The sequence below is a fragment of the Euprymna scolopes genome, chromosome 16, assembly GCF_053919585.1.
Source record: "Euprymna scolopes isolate OS-2025 chromosome 16, ASM5391958v1, whole genome shotgun sequence".
NCBI classification, from domain to species: domain Eukaryota; kingdom Metazoa; phylum Mollusca; class Cephalopoda; order Sepiida; family Sepiolidae; genus Euprymna; species Euprymna scolopes.
In genome coordinates, this window is record NC_136497.1 from 40,757,580 (window position 1) to 40,779,938 (window position 22,359).

At 35.9% G+C, this 22,359-nt stretch overlaps 1 protein-coding gene across 1 annotated transcript in view; it reads right to left on the reverse strand.

Moving 5' to 3' along the window:
- LOC145295922 (dihydropyrimidine dehydrogenase [NADP(+)]-like) overlaps positions 1-22,359 on the reverse strand; it is a 119,581-nt gene that overhangs the window by 81,718 nt on the left and 15,504 nt on the right. The window contains exons 2-3 of the mRNA XM_080141737.1: positions 14,267-14,377; positions 8,773-8,855 (exon numbers count right to left, since the gene is read on the reverse strand). Coding sequence (XP_079997863.1) covers positions 8,773-8,855; positions 14,267-14,377 — 194 coding nt within the window. The remainder of the gene's footprint in view (positions 1-8,772; positions 8,856-14,266; positions 14,378-22,359) is intronic.

The following is a 22,359-nucleotide window of genomic DNA, read 5'->3' on the forward strand; positions in this document are numbered from 1 at the left end:
TAATAAACAATAATTTCCCCAATAAAATTGTCAATAAGCACAAAACTATTTAAACTCACTCCACAATAAAAACATAAACCCTAACAAAAATGACACCATCAAAGTATACTATAAAAACCAACTACACACTAACAACAAAACAGATGAAAAAATAAACCTTATTAAAAGACCCACCAGACCGACTGACCAGAACAAAAAGATTAAATTAATAATATATTATACTAAATTTAAAACCTCCAATTTAATAATTAAAAACAATAACACTAACACCACACTAAACCAAACTAATGTAGTGTATAAATTTATTTGCCTCTTCAAAGATGCCTCCGAACCCACTCTAAAAACTCATACATAGGCCACACCACAACAACATTCCCGACGACTAACCTATCATTTAGCTGACAATAATGCCATAAAACAACACCTAACATTCCACGATAAAAACCTACAGTTGTTCAACATTAGAAATATCTTAACTAACAATATTAAAATTCAATATCTTAACAATTGCACATGAAGACTAAAATTACTAGAAGCCATATTTATCCAAAAACTACAACCCGTTATTAACCAGATCTCATTTGATACTGGGACAAATATACTAACTGTATTCAATAATTAACAAGAAACTAAATAAAATATAAAATAAGAAAACAAATAAAAAATAAAAATAATTCACCTCTACCCATCCTGCACCCACTTTTATAACCAATATAAAAAAAGTAAAAAGAAGAACTCTAATCCTCAAAGAAATAAAAACGACAACAACAATCGCTCCCGACGACGATCAGATGTACCAATAAAAAGTGCTCGAGAAGAATATGGCTGAACAATTATTTTTGGGTGCCATAATATACAACATGCCAGCTTAAATAAAAACGACCACTCGGCAAATTGAAAAGATATCAAAAAAAAAAATTTGGAAAACAATGTAACTGTCATGTTCAATCAGACATGTTTGAATATATATATATATATATATATATATATATATATATATATATAAATAAATAAATTCAAATTTTTGCATGATATAAATTCTGTAACAAATTTTTGAGGTCAAAATATGTTACATTTAACTACTCATTTTACTTTTTCGAATGGATTAAGAAAATTTTGATACATGATTTTTCACTGAAACCAAACAGCCTTTTACATTCTCAGTATAAAGGAATGTATTCTAATTTCTTTCTTCATATATTTTATATTTTCATTTTAATCTTTGCATGGGTGTAGTACCATGCTAGTCTCAAATACTAATTGACGCAACATTTGTGATGTGGTTTTCTCTTTATCTGGTTTTGGCAGGACGTGTCTACTGCTTTACATAAAAATAAATAAGCAGCAATGTCACGGTTGAGATACTCTTTGGTTACATAGAGTAAACTACCTATATAATTCTGTCAGTCCAATATTCGCCTTTCTCGTGTCATCACCCCAGTACCTACCTATGCGACATTGTTTACTCACGTCATCTAACCATTCGACACTTTATCTCTGACGGGGATTGTCTTTCACATAGATTACTATTGTCATTCTGCTTTCCCTAAAAGGCACCTTAAAACCACGCATTGTATTTTCACAATGTTTCTGTAAGTTCTGACCTACTTCAGGTGTATCGTGTTAACAATTTCGAACTGAACTCTTTAAATGAGGGTAGCATACTCTCATTCATTCATGAGTAATTTTTAGTGTCGCCCCGACTGAGAATTGAATCTTCGACCTCCAGAAGTTTTACAACTGAATTTTAACAAGCACTTTATCCACTATGCTGTGGGTGCTTAAGGAAATTCTAGTATGCATTTTAGAAGCCTTAAACTTATTTTGTTTCTAGATGTACAATCTTACTATTATGTATTACACCTGAGTAAGGTCAGAAGTTGCACCGACCAAATTGTGAAAATAACACAAGGTGAGAACAGTAGACGAAAGAATCCAAATCAATCTTCATCTCAAAAACTGAGGAATACCATTATTGTTACTTGGTCCAAGTCATCCACTGTCAGCTCCTCATTGTCTGCGTGACATTATCTAAATCTATGCTGGACTCTCACCAACTCCCATCTGCTGTCTCCTCAATATATCTATTTTCTACTGGAAATCCTAAACGACTGTTTTTTCTCTCAGTTACCTCTAGCTAGTTAGCTGAACAGATTACATTAGCCCATTTTCTCAGCTGACCATTCAGAAGCTGACTACGAACTGTTAAATACCATCCTGTCTAGGGATGGCAATATATTCAATTGTAACCCACCTTTCTTATTCCCTGATCACTTGCTTTTTGTGAATCATTCCCCAACATTCCTGACTCTGTGGAGAGGAAGAGGAATCCATAATATCACAAGAGAGACGTAAAAGTGGTGCAAAACTGTTCTGTTCAGGGAATTCATTTTACTCATACAGAGACAGATGTTGTTCTAGTAACATAGTTATATCAGTTGCTGTATTTATAACTCGATGTAGTTTCCTGATTTTGCCTAAATGAACACAAATTGCCAGCTGTAGAGTTTAGAGAGAAAAGAAATAGTGGCTGGGTTCGAATCTTCCGATTGGCAGGAATTGTCATCCTACACTGATGATTGCGTAAGCATGAAACACTAGTGTCTGTAGGTATAAAATAATTATCATAATTATCAAGCTCCTTTAAGAATACTTAAGAATAGGCACTGTTTGGAAAAGTATAAACTAAGAATCACCTAGCATTTATGCAATGTTCACAACTTGCGTCATTCCAACACTCTTGATTGTCTAATGTCTGCGCCAGAATTGAGAGTTTATTAATTATTAATTCCCTTCACTCGTGGCAATTGTTTGGTGGCCCAGAGATAAAAGCTTAGCAAATGGAGTCAAAGGTGACTTTGTGGCTGGGTTTGACTAGCAGGAATTATCCTACACTGATGATTGCATAAGCATGAAACACTAATTCTGTAGGTATAAAAGAATATATAAGTAATATTTAAACATTTTTTAAAAATAGGATTTTTTTTCAATACGTTTTAGTTTTCCCTTATTTCATTTTTGATTAAGTAGAATTTTTAATTAAGTAGAAAAAAAAATGTATATTTATCAAAGTTACATATAAGTGAGAAACAGACAAACAAGACCTTGTCTGATAGTTTTATTCATCCAGAAATGAGAGTTGACTATTGGTATATCCTTGTTCTAAAATGTGGGTAATGGCTACAAATGCAATCATATTTCAATCACAGATCTCATCAGACTGAAGCAACAAAATCTCACTCCTTCACTGCAGAATCTTTCTATTCTAATCACTTAACTTTAGAATTCTTTCCATGTTCCCCTCAGCTGTACAAACAAGCAAAAACTTAAATGTAATATTAACAAACATACTGCACAACTCCCTACTTAGGATGCCCCTATAAATCTAGCCTCTAATTTAGAGTAGCATCTTACATTTCGGTGGAAATATGCCTTGTTTGGGGTGAATAAAATCGAATGTACCTCTAATTGCATCTGAGTAGGTATTCAGCATGTCATTCGTATTATCATAAAGACTTATTAATGCTTTGAACATTATTGAAATAAATGCTGGAACTTTCTACCCCATATTTTAGATATATAATTATTTCCACAGCCAAACAATGTCACAGCCTACAAGAGCCATGACAGCCAACAAATCGGAAGTCCAAGACTCAAGTTTTGGACTTCCGATTTGTTGGCTGTCATGGCTCTTGTAGCTGCGACGTTATTTGGGTGTGGAAATAATTATATAGTCTCCTACATTCTGAAAATTATATGCAATATGCAGAATTTCTCAAAACAGGAAGACTCAGTTGACTTAAGGACATGTCCTACTTTAAAAACATTCTTCTAGCAGGTTATTTTCCTCTTAGCGTCAAAATGTGTGGCATTAATTAAAGATAAACTCTTGACACATGATACCATCCAACTCAAAGACACCCTTTTCCTCACCCCAGAAATAGGGCATGTTGGACACATCCAGCATAGCATCTGAGAAATGAGAAAAAAGATAAGTAAAAACATCTCTGTAATTTATGCCTCTCGTCATTTGGTGGTGTGAAGCATTAGTCCCCAGGAGCTGGGTCAAACTTCAACTGTAAAATTGATATAAAGAAAGGCACAGTAGATGTCCAATAGTTAATGTGCTGAAGGCTTAACATAAATAATGATTTAGGAGAGAAGGATGCTGTGGAAGAGTATCTCTGACAGTATCCAAAAAAGAATCGCCAATCTAATAGGTCCCACACTGTCAACTAAGTTCAAATCCCTGTCCCATCACTGCAATGTTGTATCTGTGCATTTTACAAATATTTTAATGGAATGTTCTGATTAACTCATTGTACTTGTATCTTCCCCAACCTGTTTAGCAACAAAATCCCACCCCTTCATTGTAGCAGTTTCTAGATGCTGGAAAGCCTATTATAATAGCTTCTTTCTTTGGACTGAAAGACTTTGGACTTTCCTATCCGTTTCCTGCTTCCTTGACTGTACTAACATGCAGAAGTTTAAATGTATGTACACAGACATCTCACTCATCTCCTTGAATAGTTCCCAGTAAACATGATCCCAAATAACGCCTTACATCCAAGTGGCAATATGTCTTGTTTGGGGATGAACAAGAGTTAAAAAAAAAAAAAATTAAAAAGTTTGGATTAGTTGAGAAGTCATCCTCTTTTATAGAAAGTCATATTTCTGTCTGTCTTTCCAGAAACTACTAAAGATATGCTTACATCTTCATTCGGTATGACCCCAAACTGGTTACAGTAAAAAGAAAAATCCTGTTTTTTTTTTTTTTTTTTCCTTTAAAGTGGTCATCACTTATGAAGACCCAAACAGGACTTGAGGATAATAAACATTCACCGTGTCATCAGGGACTAAATTTATAGAGGAGGAGGAAGGCAGAAAATATTTCTTTCGTTTTTACTAGTAGTCTTTTAGGGAAAAAGAAAATTAACTATTTACTACTTTTCTTCTATCTATTGTATAGAGGCAGGCGTGCATAAACTAAAGAAAATAAAAGAGGGTCAATCAATTGGAGAGAGCTTTTTTCAAAGAATAAGGTGACTAAGTTTAAAAAGAAAAAAAGATAGGCTCTTTACATGATTTTTGGTGTATGATATTTTCTTTCCATTATGGATATATACATCACACAGACTTTTATTTATTTTGGAAATTTTATAGAGAGAAGGATTATGGACAAGCGCCAAAAGATGTAACTCTTTTTCAAACTATGTTCTTATCTGGGATCCCAGGCAATGCCATGTAGTCTTGCTAGTATTTAAACAAAAGCAGAAATTTTCTGGGTTTTTTTTTATCGATATAAAACTAGTTCTAAAAAGCAATTTTGCTAATGACAAATATAACCATTTTATTTAGATCTATTTAAAATCATGTTTAAGAAAATGGTTTATAAAAACAAGAGCCAGATCTATTATTTAAGCAGTATATCTTAAAAATGTAAGCACATCAACCATAAGAGCTGAGAGAATGTTGTAGAAGATAAGATGTTGACCTGGTTCACCACACGGGTTCAGATAGTGATCACCAATGACCAATGAAGAAATGAGATAAAAATAATCTAATTTTTTGTTGTGATAAACATAGAACGCAATGTACTTGGTTGAAAGAAGGTCCACAGAAATCAGTACGTTACTAGTCTTTATCTTTATTTAAATGGAAGGTGCTCGACTGAGCTCTAATCAGATTCCTCTTTGCAAGACATTCATAAGAACTGATCTTTACCACAAATGCAATGAATATTCTTGTTTGCCTAACATCAAACAAAATTTCCATAAACTTTCAAATCTGTGGAACACATCACCATGAGACTGCTACTCTGAAGATTACAACATTGTCATCCAAATATTTGTCATAAGCAATTCACATATGCATTCACATTTGATCCATTTCATTTGCTTTCAATCCTCACAATATATTTCATTATTAAACCAACAATCCATCCATCTCCCTAACTCTTAACATAGACCAGATTTTGGTCTTGATTGTGGTAATTAAAGATCCTTAAAAATTGGACTCTTCTTTTAAAGACTGCATTCTAACAGAAAGTGCAGCTGTATGCATATAACATTGTTTTGTTTTCAGGTTATTTAATGCCGAAATTGATAATTCAGGAAAAAGGTTTTATGCTTTAAGTTCTTTATATCTTGAAATATTTATTCATTGTGTTTGGTTTGCTTCATTTGTATAGGAAAATTGTTTTATTCTTGGCTTTGTAGAACATGATTGAATTTTGCAATGGGAAAGGAAAACAAATGTTTGGTGAATTTTAGGTTAGAAGCCAGTATCTTAAGGTAGTACATGTTTTATTTTGTATGAGTTAGGAGAAAGAGATGCTGTGAAAGAGTATCTCTTGGACAGTGTCAAAAAATAATCGCCAATCTAATAGGTCCCACACTGTCAACTAAGTTCAAACCCCTGTCCCATCACTGCAATGTTGTATCTCTTCAGGCTGGATGATCTGGTAGTGCGTGTTTGATTTTGTATGTCTGTTGAATCAATGGTAAATTCCTTTAAGTGATATTAACGTTTGTGAGAATATGCATTTTTACTACAGGGTGGAATGATAAAATTGTCGCCATAGAAAAGATATGCCATTTTCATTTGATGAAAACTGGTTTTCTTTTTTTGTTGCAGACCATCTACTAGTTGATCAGATGTGCACAAATCCCAAGAACAATGGGCGCCTTCTATCATGTCTGAAAGTGACACAAGAGTCAACGAGCAAGATTGGAAATACACCGCTGTAGAACTCATGCTTTCTACTGATCCAAGTTATGACAACATGACCATTGCCAGCACCATCAAAATGCAAATCTGGATGGTTCAACACTTGAGGGTACAACTCAGCAAAGTTTCTGGCCACAGTTATGTCTTTGGTGTGATTTTAAGTGAGGGCCACATGATGCCACCTCACATCTTCGAAATCAGCTTGAAAGTCAACACCAAAGTGTACCTGCACCAAAGTGTACCTGGATGTGTTGAAGAGTGTGGTGATCCCTTAGTGCAATCAGGTGACCACTGGCAGATCCTGGGTGTGGCATCAGAACTCGGCACCAGCCCACAAGTCCAAGGAGACCCAGGCTTGGCTTCAGAATGGATGCTATGACTGTACCCTTCTTTCACTGCACCCCCCTTCTCCCCCGACATGAGCCTGCTGGACTACTTCATTTGGTCATATGTCGAGAACATCACCAACATGACCTCCCACAACACCAAAGCCAGACTGATCACAGCCATCCGTCGAGCTCCCACCAGCACTTGTGGAAATTGCATACTCTCAGTTCCGGACCCGTATTGAGGCAGTGATTGAGGCTGAAGGCTGCTACATTGAACATATGTCAGCTCTACTACATAATTAAGGTACCTGAATTGATGTTTTCAATAAAAGTTTTAAAACAAAGCTGCAGTGTTGCTTTCTTTAGGCAATAAATTTATTGTTCCACCATGTAGTATACATAAAAATAATGCATATTCACTATGATCTTGTAAATTGTTTCTATATGAATAGATCTATTCAGGTATATAAACCCTGAAATGAATTCCAAGTTTTGTCAACTTAAAGGAATATAATAACATAGAAACAGTTTACAAGATTGTATACCTTACTACTCTATTAAAAAAAACAAAAAAAACTAATAGGCACTATTTTAAATAAGCAAAAACATGCAGCTAACACGTATGAGCATAAGTGTCAAAATTGTGGAGAGCGAGAAGAGAACTACAACTAAATACCAAAATATTATGTATTTATTTACCTCTCCTTCAGCAGAGAAAAGATCAGGCGTTATTTTGAAAAGCTAGCACATTAAGATTAGTGCATAGATCTACAAAAAAGGCAACATTCTCGTCAACATTCTAATAGAATCACCTCAGGCAATTAGCAATAAACTAATCCCTTCTTTGAGGGAAGGTAAAGCCTGGAAAGCTAGACAAACTGATTACCATATAGTCAGAGATTAACAAAATCAAATGTTGAACTGATTGTCAAGGACATGCCTGACTTGTAAGAATACACCAACTCAAGCTGTGTTAGGTAAGTATGACATGAAAAACTAGAACTGTAGGAAGATTTCAATCATTTCAATAATAGAAAACACTGGCCACATCAAAACCAAGTTGAAAAACTACCTGGTAAACATATCAGATGAACCAAGTATAACAGATCTAAACAATTCTACTTCAAAGGATGGTTAAAATCCTAACACAAATCTCTTGGTTGGAGTCTGAAATAGTGGATGAATGACTGACATCCAGTAGGATGCTCCATCTAGCAAAAACAGAAAAGAAAATTGAGAAAAAAAGGAGGAGGGATCAATTGAAAATTTTGTAGGAAAAAAATCAATTTTATTTTTAAATATTCATAATTTAAATAACAATAATTGTATTCAATCCACAAGTTCTACTTTGATTCAGAGCAGACCGAGGAATATGGACAACTAAGAGCCAAATCCACACTCTCCAAAGTTCTTAAATTGAGGTCTCAAATATAGTTTAATGTTATACAGAAGCCAAACTTTTAATATAATTTGACGAAAAATATATATTTTTTTTAATATAAAAAAAAAGAAAAAAAAAAAGAAAAAGAAATGTCAAAAATCAATTTCAAGTTAAAAATAAAAAAAAATTATAGAGATTAGAAATAAGTGAAAAGAAAAAAAAAAAATGTTTACTTTGAGATTTGGTGTAAAACAATGCCCCTCTTGTCACTTTCTCCATAGTCCGGGTTACGTAGGATTTTCTATATCTGGGGGTGGGGAAGAGGTTACCTACCTTGTAGCTTCTTTCAATGCTCCCCTTTCACTCAAGGTTGTTGGTTTTATGTCATCAAAGTTATTGATGTACGATACACAAGTCTGAAAAATAACATACACCGTTCCTTTGTTAGTCACACGTGAATAAAAGTTATTAGATTCAACATAACTTCACTAAAATAAATAAGATTCAAATGTATATAGTTTATTTTATTGATAGCTATACATATGTACATGTTGTCTGGGAATTTTTGTCTTATTTTTATTTTGAAATCGCATAAATATTTTGGATATTTTTTCACTTGGATCTATAAACAACTAGCATGTTTACCTACTGTAAATATATTTACCCGCTTTTCACTAACACTTACCCTCCAACTAATTTAGACCACCAGATTACAAAAAAAGGTGTTTATATACATTTCAAGATAATGCTTTCTACATCTAAACTTACATTTTTTACTTTATTTTTTTCAGTATCTATAAGTATTAATTATTAAATAATGAATATTTAAACGTTTGTATCATTTCATGACTTATGTAAAAAGTGAGAATTTTTGCATGTTTGTCAAATATTTTGGTGAATGGGTAGTTGTAAATAATATTGTCTACACACAAACACTAGGAGGAAGATACTATTTTATAGGGATAAAAGTTATCATTATAGATATTACTTGCAAGAAGATCAGTCAGAAAAGCAAGCAAATATTTTGTGCAAAAACAAAATCTAGATTAGAATGATTAAAATATAAATAAAAAATGTAAATTATAATGAAATCTAAATAAAAATGTACAAAAACAAACATTGAAATGGTTATATAATGGTTCTAAAATTTTTAAGATGAGGATTGATTATTCATATTATTTGATTTCTTTGGACAATCATTCTCATCTTGAGTGTTATTTGCACAAAGTTTTGGTTGATGTAACCTTCAACCTTCAGGTGTATCTTGTCAAACTCAGAAATCTATACAGAATTTCAAATGGAACCATTTAATCCATGGGGTAGCATATCCTCATTCTATCAACCACGATTGGGTAGAAGTTTTAATTAATTCACAATTGTATTTTTGGATCACTAGCACAGAGAATTGAACCTTCAACCACCATTGTGTAACTGCTACAATTGAATTTCTACTGTACCACAGGTACTTGTGGGCAACTTTAGTATGAATTTTAGGAGCCTTAAACTTATTGTTTCTAGATGTAAATAATCACTATTACTATCTACTTTATCACTATACATGTTACTTTTAATTAATGGTTCCCAAATGATGTTAAATTCTATACTAGGTCTGCTTAGTAGTATGTGCTGTTTCTTTAAATCATCTTACTCTCCACTATTCTTCTATAATTTTTACTTCATCCCATAAGGGTAGATGGGATCCCTTTTCCTTCTATATGTGATCAGCCATACTAGACTTTTCAATCTCTCCATGAATTATGGCTTTTCAGTGTTAGAAGAACACTGAAAAGCCATAATTCATGGAGAGATTGAAAACTTTACTTTTTCTGGAAGACATGTCTCGCCTTTATTTTCCACATAGTCACAACTCTTTCCATTGAGTTCTCACAACTCTCACAAGATGTTTCTGGAGAATTAGATCACTTATAAATACTGTCCTGATGCCATATGGATTAAATATTCTTTGAATTTTTTCAGACAGACCCTCTATGTAATCTATAAAAACTGGTCAGTTTTTTGGTGGCGTCCTTTAGTGTTTGGTTCAAATTTCTGGTAGTTAAGGTCATGCTCTCTCTGGACAGTTGTTTCAGTAGAGAATTTCTTTTAAACTGTTCACCTCTTGATATGTATGGCCATGTAAGCAACAGACGATTCTTTCTTTTACATTATATGGATGGTGAAAGTTGAAGTCTAGATACTGTTTAGTGAAAATTGACTTTTGATATACAAATAACATTGTGAATTATCAGCACATCTAGGAATGATAATTTGTTTTCTATGGTGCACTGTATACATGGATGGATAAAGTGGTCAAGTAATGTTTGAACATCTTTCTGATGAAACCAGAGTATGAATGTGTCATCCACATATCGCAGTCACATTGCTGCCTATAGTGGGGTTAATTTTTTTTTTTTTACATAGGCATCACCACATTATCAAGGCCAAGAGGCCACTCAAGGATAATATAATAAGATATATTTAGAATTGGCAGGGGAGTTCAAGAGTTCAGTTAATTACATGCAGAATAAATAAAATAAAATCAATAACTCCAAAGGAAAACAGATCAAAGCTTTCTATACATATTCATTGAGTGTGTGTGACATTTCTGACTCTCTATATGATTAATTAATGAATGATCTGTCAAGGTCATGTCCGTCAGTTGCCATCAGCTCATCTGTCTAAGCTCTCAATTTGGTCTAAGCCACGATCTGCCTTGAACTGTGTCAAACTGTTCCTATTATCATTAATTATAATGTTGGAAAATCCCATCAGTATGCCCAGTATTTAAGAAGTCAGGTGATCCCTCATCTCCCTCTCAGTACAGATCAATAAGTCTCCTATGCATCATGAGTAAGTTGCTGGAATCTGTGCTAAATAAAAGAAGTAGTCAACCATCTCAGCAAAAATAACCTTAGTGACATGCAATATGGTTTCCGTTCTGCTAGATCTACAGCAGATGTGCTTACAGTTATATCTCATAGGATTGGCGAATCCCTCGACCGAGGCTTCCTCTCCAGGGCAATTGCTCTTGACATATCAAAGGCCTTTCACAAGGTATGGCATAAAGGTCTACTTCACAAGATCTCCAGTCATGGTATAGATGGAAATGTCTTCAACTATGAAATCATTTCTCTCTGATAGGTTCTTAAGAGTAGTTGTTAATGTGCAGAAATCAGAAGCTCTCAGTATTAATGCTGGAGTCCCTCAGTGGTCCATCCTGGGTCCAACTTTCTTCCTGATCTACATCAATGATCTTCCAAACAACATCCTGAGATCATTCGTAAACATTTATGCTGACAACATTACCATCTATGGTAGCACTTCGAAGACCATAAACGACCCTCTCCTCTGATCTTGAGCATGTGGTACAATGGGGAAAAAGTGGCTGGTTAATTTTAATGCATCTAAAACCAAGCTTCTATCTTTACATCATTAACACTTTTGCCCAGCTGCTATCAATTGAAATGAATGGCTCTCGTCTTGGGAAGGCTTCATGTTTTGTCAAGCTTCTGGGCTTGACCTTTACTCCCGATCTGAAATTGAACATGTACATAAAATCCATTGCCAAAGTCGCTGGAAAAATGGTCAGATCCTTCTACCATTCCAGTAGATATCTCACTCCTGATGCAATTCTTTACCTATATAAAAACCAGGTTCGGCCAACGATGGAATACTGTTGCCACATCTGGGCAAGAGCTGCTAGAAGTAGCTTATCCTGTCCTGAGTTCAAAATAGACTTCATAGCTTAGTGGGGGATGCCCTTTTCTCTTCCCTGCAACCCCTTTCCCACAGAAGAGAAGTAGCGAGCATGTCCCTGCGATATCCTTATTTTCATTGCAGGTGTTCATCTGAACTCCGATCTATGGTCCCCCCTCACCAGAGTTTCACAAAAAACACTCAACACTATCAACAATTTCCCACACTCTTTATCTGTGCCTACACCTAAATGTAGATTCCATGAACAGGGCTTCTTTCTTAGAACTGTTCGCCTGTGGAACTATTCCTTTTGCCTGCTTTCCAGCTGACTACAATCTGATTGTCTTCAAGTTCAACGTAAACAAGTTCTTACTGAACCATCTCCCTAAGTAATCCAAGTAACAAAATTCCCACTAATGTTTAGTACGCTAAAATGACTAATGTATGCCCATTCACCCTTATCCTCAAGTGATCTCTGGGCCTTGATAAATGGTGACCCTCCCCCGCCACATGTAAAAAAATCATAGCCACTTCTGAAAGTGTCCGCAAACCAAATCTACATTGTTCTGTCCTTTTGCGATAACTCAAACATATCAGACATACTTCTTATTTCAACATCTTCCAATATTAAGACATGTTGATTCTACAGAGATAAAAAAATTGAACTGATTCTTAGCATTCTCATGTGTCTTACCCAAACCTCCATAGCACGCCACGGCGGAAATTAACCTCTGAACTCAAGCAGTAGTAGTAGCACTACTACTACTACTACTTGCAGCAATAGTTATTACAATATTAATTTGGATTAACTCCAATAAAAACGATTTTTTAATAAAATCTGATGGAATTAAGAAAGAATGTACTCTATACATATTACTTTGGATATTATGCTTTCGGAATTAAGTGTAGATAGCGATTAACAGAGTTTGATCTCAGGATCTGTTATACTCCCATATACGAAGGTCGATGTCAAATTTGTAACTATGTCAAAAGAATTTGAAATCATAATCAGTTATCAGAGTTTTAATGAGAACACAATGTAATGCGAGAAACTACTAGATAGATGTTTAGACATGGTTTCTCCTGACAATAGCCAGAATTATTTCATAGTTAAGGAGACTCGATTCATAAGTTAAAGTATTTTAAGATTAGTTATAAAATTTCATATGTTAAGTTATGTTGTCAGATTTTACATATTAAACCTAGATAGCAGTAAATCTAAAAAAAATGATATTTGATTCTGACTAGCAAATTCATTTTTAGGTTGCTGCATGTGCTTTAGACTAAGAGTAATTCTCTTTAGTTTCTTTCCAAAAATAATTATTCCAAGGTTTATTATAGAGAGAATTTTAAATGACTTAAAAAGATCAAAATGTAAGGAAGACAATTCCTATTTTTTTTTTTTTACTTACGGTAAGAATATGAATTATGTCCCTTACACTTTGAACTTTTGTCCATCTCTTGACTTACATATTTTATATTTTTAAAAATTTAAACTTAAATGGCATAAATATATCCTCGACTACATTGAGTACATACAACTGTTTGCTATAAGTATCTAGAAAAAAAAGAAATTGTTCAGTTAAAAGCAACAGCACTGATATTAAAGGGTCAAGAAAATGTGATATTTTCATTTTTCTGGAGTTATGTGATCCATAGCCATCTTATGCATAAAGATCAGGTGTGAATAAGTCACAGTTTAAGAATAATAATGAAAAGAACTTAAAAATAATATTACTGTACAACTTGGCAGCTTTTTTTTTTTTTTTTTTTTTTTTTTAAATGGAGTTATTTTTATGCACCTTCATTTTATGTATAAAAAAGATTATCTGTGTAACTGGTTATGTCATTATTCCTATTTACTTGCCTCCCCACGAGGGCAAGGTCGATTTTTTAATACGGGGAAATCCAGCTCCTAAAAATAAAATAAAAGGGGGGGGGGCTATGTCAGTGTTACTAAGCGGAAATCAACCAAAAAAGTATGTGACTTCTAAGTTTCTCTATTTAACATTATTTGCACGTAAGATGCTCGACTGAGCTCCAATCCGGTTCCTCCTAAGACATTCGCAACAAGAACAGATACAATTTAGAGCAAGCACTTAATAAAACAGAAAGAAAGCAAAATACTCACTGAACAATTTTTGCCTGCGGTTCTCTTCCAAAGCTGTTTCTCCGTTTTGGTTTCCGTTGTTGCTTTTACATTAGCAAATGGTTTCACAACAGGATTCAAATGCAAAATATTCTACAAGACAAAAAAAAAATCTCATTTGTTTTGCATAATTATTCCACATCGCAAGTATTAAACATCAGATAAGCCAGTTCTTCCCCTAAAAAGAAAAAGACATCCGGTCTACTTGGAAAAAAAAAAAAAAAAAAAAATCTCACCACAAAAACTGAAAGACCAAGCCTGCATGAAACTTGTTGCAGGAGTTTGAAGGACTATGTAGAGCGTTTTTGTGCTAGTGCAAAAAAAAAAAAAAAAAAAAAAGGGGGGGGTGCAGATATCTCTAGCATTTGCGACTAATAGACTAAATTGAAAATTGTCCTTAACCATCGGACACCTGATGAGCAAAGATAAAGCTGATTCCAAGCACCATTATCTCTGGCTAACTGAGAACCGACATCAAACTTTGATAGACTACTAGATATATAGATTTTATGTTATGAATATAATAAAATCGATTTGTTTAACATACCTAGAAACATATTTGATTAAAAAAACTAATATGCATATATGGAGTCCATGGGTGATAAAATAGCTCTCAAGAATCCACAAATACTGACAACCTGTTTTAGTCTATGAAAAAAATTATTGTGTAGGAGATGGGGAGTTCATATATATATATATTTCTGTTGAATTAAAAGTCGGTCAATTTAGCTCTTATGCGTAGATCATCGTATAACGATTTGATCACTGTCTGTCTGACGTAATGAACATTTAAATTAAAATGTTTAAAATTCAACGCTATTTCACACGATTAATGGTAGCCGAATGGATACGGCCTCCGCTAATCAAGCCAGAGATGTCTCGTGTCGCGGGGTTCGAATCGTTCGACTGGTAGTAATCGTGACACCCTGCACTGAAGAATCCCGAAAGGATGAAACACTAGTGTCTGTAGGTATTTAATTATTATAGTAAAAAAATAATTATATATATATATATATATATATATATATATATATCATATATATTTTGCTTCTCATAAAACATGAAACAGCTGCCAATAAAATTTGCATTTACCCAATTTTAAAGCCATTGAAACCATATTTAAATAATGAAAACTATGTCTATTTGAAAAATTGGATCACATTTAAATTGTTTTAGACCTACTGGGGTCTGCACTCTACAAAATGAACACTTTTCTAAGCCAATGACTTTAGCTGCCATGTCAGTTGAACATTTAATTTTCACTATACTTTTAACTGTATACTACTATAGTATAGCAGTATGTTCTTTTTCTTATTGATTTGAAGTAGTGTCAGAGAGTATGTATGTTTAGTATAGGGGAGTAATCTCTTTCAATTTGTTTTGGGGGGTTCCTAGTGAAATATTAATCCCTCTAGTTGAAAATGTTAAAACCTTTAATTTTAATTGAATTACTGGCTGTGAACTCAATACAAACACAAAGGCATGGGTAAAATTTTGAAAACCGTTGCTTCTGATAACATCACAAGTTGTCCCCCGTCTACATTCAGAATAAGTTGTACAGCCGCTGCATCAGGAGTGCCATGTTATATCACAGCAAGCGCGAGGCCCTCACCCAGTCATCTCTCACCCAACTGCAGCGCAATTACATATCCATGATTAGACAAATCTACAATATGAAGTTGGACCAAACATAACGCATTTATTTATTGGGACGATTTACTGAAAACACTACATTTACCCAGCATAGATGCTATCCTTAGGAAGTATTGGTTATCTTCTTTGGTTGATTAACTCGTGAGAAGTCATAACAGCGGTCCTTCAAACACGTGGCTAGAAATTCAACAATTGTCAAAAGGTCACAATCCTACTTCTCAAATCAGGCTGCTTTTATACACCCTATCTTCCTCATTTGCATGTGTATGGTGAGATTTTGTGAGACCACAGCTTATAAAATCACTGGCACCATCTTTAATCTCTATCTTTATCGTCCGACCTCGCCCGACAAACACACGTGGTAAGACTTCTGTTTCCTTAACTTAAGACAACATGCCCCCCTGATCTCTAGATCACATTTCATCCTCCCTCATCCATCTTTCCTTACTCAGCCTCTCAGGTGTCTCACCACCTTCATCACTTTCCACTGCTTCACTTTCAACTGGCCCGATATCCAACTTCACCCATACTTCATCCCCAAGTTTTATGGTCTCTGTGGCCTCTGTCCCCCTGCTTGCTGGAAGAATCCTGGAATGCCTCCAGGAGTACATGAATATCGACAGCTGTGGAACTGTCTCTTGCACTCGTCTCGATCTAGGTGACATATTGTACCAATTGACAGCTGGCTCGAGCAAGGTGCTCCTTCTCTCGGCCACTGCCTTTGTCTGGTGGTTTCTTTCCATAATCCTGTCGCGACTGGGTCTATAGGATGCTCTGAAGAATTGACGGATGTTCCATTTCTCCAGTACATCCACCACTGCTACTGATCTAAATGCGGTACTGTTGTCGGTTAGCAGCTCTTTCACTGAACCTCACTCCAGAAACACCATGTCGAGGGCTGCTGCTATTTCACTGGCCGTTTTACCTTGCAGCCTTCTTCATAGGGCAAAGTGTTCAGGGTCACAGTCGATCATTGTCGGCAAGACAACGTATATTTTTAGCACACCCATTGCCGTGAATGTCTTGTTTAAGTAGCTCGCTCTTGCCTCTCATGTAAGCGGGCGAGTCTACTTCTATGGGGGTGTGATGCCAAAACCACTCAGGTCTTGTAACTGAGCATCTTGGGTCCAATTCCACCTCTACATGCCCTCTCCCTTCTGGAGCGCCAAGATACCTGCGTTGTGGTCCAATGTTTTGAGGCTCTGGAGTAATCGTGCTATGTGCCCCATATCTGTGGGGATAGTTTCCTGGATTGTCACGTCGCCCTTCTGCTACGATGCACCGGTTGGTCTTCCTCAACCTCCATCGTCCCAGGGGATGCTGTGTCATCCATCTCCATCTGTTCAGGCAGAGTGTTGGATGTTTCGGGCTGGTGTTGATCCATACACATGGGGAACCGGTGTCCCAGTATTTCAGGCCCTGTTAAGTTATCTATGGTATTCAACATTCCTGGTGGCTCCTCACGTATCGAGTGACAAGGAGCATCTACCACAGGATTTATTTTTCGGAGGAATCTGTGATTGCGATGGGTTACCCGGTTACACCCATCAAGGCATACATTATACTGCCGGTTACCCAGTGTTTCCACCATCCTCCCCATCTTTGCCCATCGGCGCAGGTGTGGACCAACTTGGTTTTGAACCTGCACTGTTTCCCCAATTTTCCGTTCCTGAAGTGGGTGACTTTTTAGATTGTATTCCCTTTCATTCCGTAAGTGTCTTTTTGCCATCGCTGTTCCTCTATAGACTGATTTCTCTCCAGCGTTTATGGATTTGATATCGGTCCTGGAGAGAGAATCGGAGAGAACTTGGTCGTTTACTGTCTTAGATGTGCTACCATAGATGGTAGTGTCGTCAGCAAAAATGTCTACGAATGATGTAAGGATGTGATTTGGAAGATCATTAATGTAGATCAGGAAAAGAGTTGGGCCCAGAATGGACTCCAGCATTAATACTGTGAGCTTCTTATTTTTGCCCATCAACTACTACTCTTATGAACCTATCAGAGAGAAATGATTTAATAATTGAGAAGACATTTCCAGCTATACCATAGCTGGAGATCTTGTGAAGTAAACCTTTATGTCATACACTATCAAAGGCCTTTGATATATAAAGAGCAATTGCCCTAGAAAGATTGCCTCTGTCGAGATATTCGCTAATCCTATGAGATATAACTGTAAGCACATCTGCTGTAGATCTAGCAGAACAGAAACCATATTGTGTGTCACTAAGAAGGTTATTTTTGCCGAGATGGTTGATTACTTCTCTATTTAACACAGATTCCAGCAACTTACTCAGGACGCACAGGAGACTTATTGGCCTGTACTGAGAGGGGGATGAACGATCACCTGAATTCTTAAATACAGGGCATACTGATGAGATTTTCCAGGTTGATGGGAAGCTATTTTCCTTAAGACAACGTTTAAACAGTTTTGTAAGTATGGGTGCTAGTTCTGGTTTAAGTTTTTTGAGTACTATAATTGGAATACCGTCAGGGCTGGTTGCTTTACTGGAATCAAGGTTTTTGATTACCTTGGCAACATCACATACAGATATTTGTATATCACATAGTGTGTTTTCTGATACAGGAGGAAATGTTGCTGACTGTGACACTTCCAAGTTGGCATATTAAGTCCATGCCAACAATCACTTGGACGCCAGGCACCAGTTGGTTGATAACAACCACATGAAACCTCATCTGGTGATCCTCAATTTTAATTGTGATGGTCCTCCTCCCTTGACACTTCACTCTTGACCCATCAAATACCACTACTTCACTTTACCCATTCCATCCTCTGACCAGGTTTGTGTGCACCATAGTAGTTGTACAGCCAGTGTCGATCAGGGCCATGACTGTTTATCCTTCCACAAAATTTCTTGCTTGGACATCTGCTGCGAGTACGCCATTATTCCAGAGACGGGGCAGCCACTGGCACTTCGGCTCTCCCTTTCCAGTTTCTTGAACTCGTGCAGTTCACTGCCATGTGACCACTCCCGTTACACCTGTGGTACACCATCTTTTCGTGGAATTTCCTGAAGTCTCTCTGCAACTGAGGGCCCTCATGTTCGAAACATGTATCTCGTGATCTCAGCCAACTTCTGCTTACATCCTTCCGCGCTGTTGCCGCCGTTCCTACGGACCCAAAGGGTTGGGTGCTCACTAATATTTTGCAAATTGAGAGCAGCTCGCTCACCTCCAAGGTCTCGACACATGTGACCTGCTGCAACCTCTTGGAAATCTCCTTCTGAAACACAGAGACAAATGCCATCTTGACCATGTGCTTGCTGCCTGCCTCCTAGTTCCTGATAGCTCCACCAATCTCATTAGTGTAAACATTGGTGGATTCCCCTGTCCACCTCATCTTTTTTAATCTGGTGAACACTTCAAACGTCCCCTCAGCAAATGCCTGGACCAATCTGACTTCAATTGTGTCAGCATCATCTTGTTTCTGCTCATTTAGCTCCAAGTATAGGCTAGTGCATCCCCCTCCAGGAATAATGGTATAACTGTGCAACATCACCTAGCTTTTCGAGCTTCGCCACTATGTACACTTTCTTTAGCTAAAACACCACATTGTCTTTGCCACTGAATGGCTTTATCATATTATTCAGGCCGGTAGCCATAGGCCGAAATAGCTTCTTTGGTTGATCAACTCATGAGAAGTAGTAACAGCGGTCCCCCAACACTTGTGGCTAGAAATCCAACAATCGTAAAAGGTCACAATCCTACTTCTCAAAAGCAGCCTATCTTCCCCATCTGTATGTGTGTGGTGAGATTTTGTGAGACCACAGCTTATAAAACCACAGGCACCATCCTCTTTCTTTATCGCGCGACCTTACCCAACACATACACGTAGTAAGACTTCTGTTTCCTTAACTTAAGACAACACTTGTGTTATATTATGAAATGGTATTTTTGCTAATTATCTGTTTGTGTATTTACTCTTATTTATTGAACTCTTTCTTAACTCTTTTACGGGCCATGATCATCTAGTCTCTAAGTGTGTTTTAACAGTTGTGCTGTCTGTCTCTGAGAGTGGGTGCATATAGCAACATATACTTAACGACATACCTGTCTTCTGCTGGGCCTCTAGTACACTAGTACGGTCATGTGGAGTGCTCATCCATTTGGGAAAACCATTGAAGCATGGATGTCTTGAATTGCAAGAAGGTTGGCTGGCCAAGGAAGACTAAGGTAAATGATTAGATAAAACCATACAGAGTGGAGTTTGGAGAGTGTTGACTTGCTCAGCCATGACAGTTGGAGAGAGAGAGAGAGTTTGGAAAAGATAAAAAAAATATGTTTGATTCCTGAACAAAGGAAAAGTAACATTAAATGAAGAGAGAGATAGAAAGTGATTATTACTTTTTAAAGTACAATAGTAAAATGAACACTTCATAGATTTTTTCTGCTTTTATATTTGTAAGTCTCTACAATTTTGTGTTTAAAGTGTCGTAAATAATTTTTCATGACTGATTAAAGCTTAAACATGAAATCATTGAACAAATTATCAATTGTAAATTCAATTTATTAACAAGTGAAGCATGCATGGTCCCCTGTGAGTGCACAGTGAACGAGGCATAAAAAAATGACTAAGTTCAGCATTTGCCCCTACCCACCCACATTTAGTCCCAAATGTCAAATCCTGGTGAAAATGAATAAACGGTGCAGTTTTAGACCTTAACATAAATTTCAGATCTTCACCATGCAAAAAAAGAAATGACTAAATATCATTCCCCCCCCACACACACACGCACCCCAAAAGTACCCAAGGCCTTAACATTTAAATTCCAGTTCAGCACCATGCAAAACTGCTAAATAGACATACACAGAAAATTTTGGACAAATATGGTAAAATAGTCCGAAAAATGGAGTATTTTTATTAGACCTAAAAGAGCCTCTGGGGCACACCCAAGAGTTATCGCGAAGTGCAGACAAAAATTATATAGAAATCAGTTAGTTACAACTTTTCAGAAAATTTTATAAAAATCCAAGGCATCAATTTTTAATAAACACAAAAGTGTCAATTTTTGCATTTTAACCTGAAAGAGACCCCCGGGGAGGGGGGGGGGGAGAGACAACCAAAGTTTTCCCGGAAAATTCGTTCTGTTACTTTTTTTTATTCATATAATGTTTAATGTTTGTGCAAAATCTTAAAATTCCAAGGCATAGTTATTGAGAAAAGTGCGGACAAACAAACGGACAAGGTTGAATTTATAGGTACACCCTCCTTTTGTCAGAGGACCAACAATTTGGATAAATATGAAAGAAATACTTGTGTGAATTATTAATATATCCATTTTTGTAGATTCCCATTTGCAAAATTAAACACAAGGTTGGTTTTTAATGTGGGAGCATCCAGCTCTTCAGAGGGGCTCTCTAAATGAGAAAAATAAAAATTGCCCCAACTAAGAAAGATCTCTCCTTTGACACTATACTGAAAATTTTGTGTAAGCTTAAAAACGTTTCCAAATTAGGCATTGTGCCCTAAGAGAGTAAAGAGTGGCATTGATTTGTGGTCTTCCTGTCTACCATATTCCTGACTAAATGTATTTTAATACTTTTATACAAACATTGTTCCTTTCATTTTTTCTTCTTCATTGTATTCATTACTTTCACCACAATACCATATTTACTCTGCCAACAACCTCACTTAAAATAGCCACAATGGTTTGAAATTAATTTTATTTACAGAAAATATATACAAAAAAAATGGCCTTCAACTCGTTTTTCTTTTTATCTTTTGTAATTATTACCACACAAAGGACTTTCTCTGTAGCTAAAAGCAAAATTGTAGCAGCAGACAGCTTGTGAACTTTTTTTTGGCTCTAAGTTTCTCTTTTTCTTTTCCTAATAAAATTGTTTGTTTCTATCCACCAAGTTTTATTTTTTGTTGTTGCTTTTCTTTATCTTTGTAATGGTAATGTTTTTAAACCCAGAAAACTTCTTTGGAAATGATAATTTTGACGGAAGCTGTGCATCAGATAGGGTCAGATTCACAGTTAAGAAAAAGCGATGTCCCTTTGGCTTGTTATCTATGCATCATGAATCTACTTTGCTATGATATATACACTTTGTTACGCAATCTGCACCTCATTGTAATCAACACTGTACAATTGATTTTGAAAGAATATGTGGCTACTGAACCTGGAGTCTAAACTCAGAAAGTAATCTATTCAGACAAATGGAGAGTTCAATATTTTAAATTCAATTTTTGTCATTTTTCTATAAATCTTCCTCCTTACTTTGTCCTTTAGTCGCCACATTCCAGGAGTGATGTTTCTAATAAAGGGGAGGGGGGAGGTTTGTTTTCTGGATTGGAATCTCATCATCTAACATTTCCCATTGCTACGTTTTTGACTCCTTACATCAATTGGCTACATGTAAAATTTAGAAAAAATAGATTCATTCAAGGTGTTCAT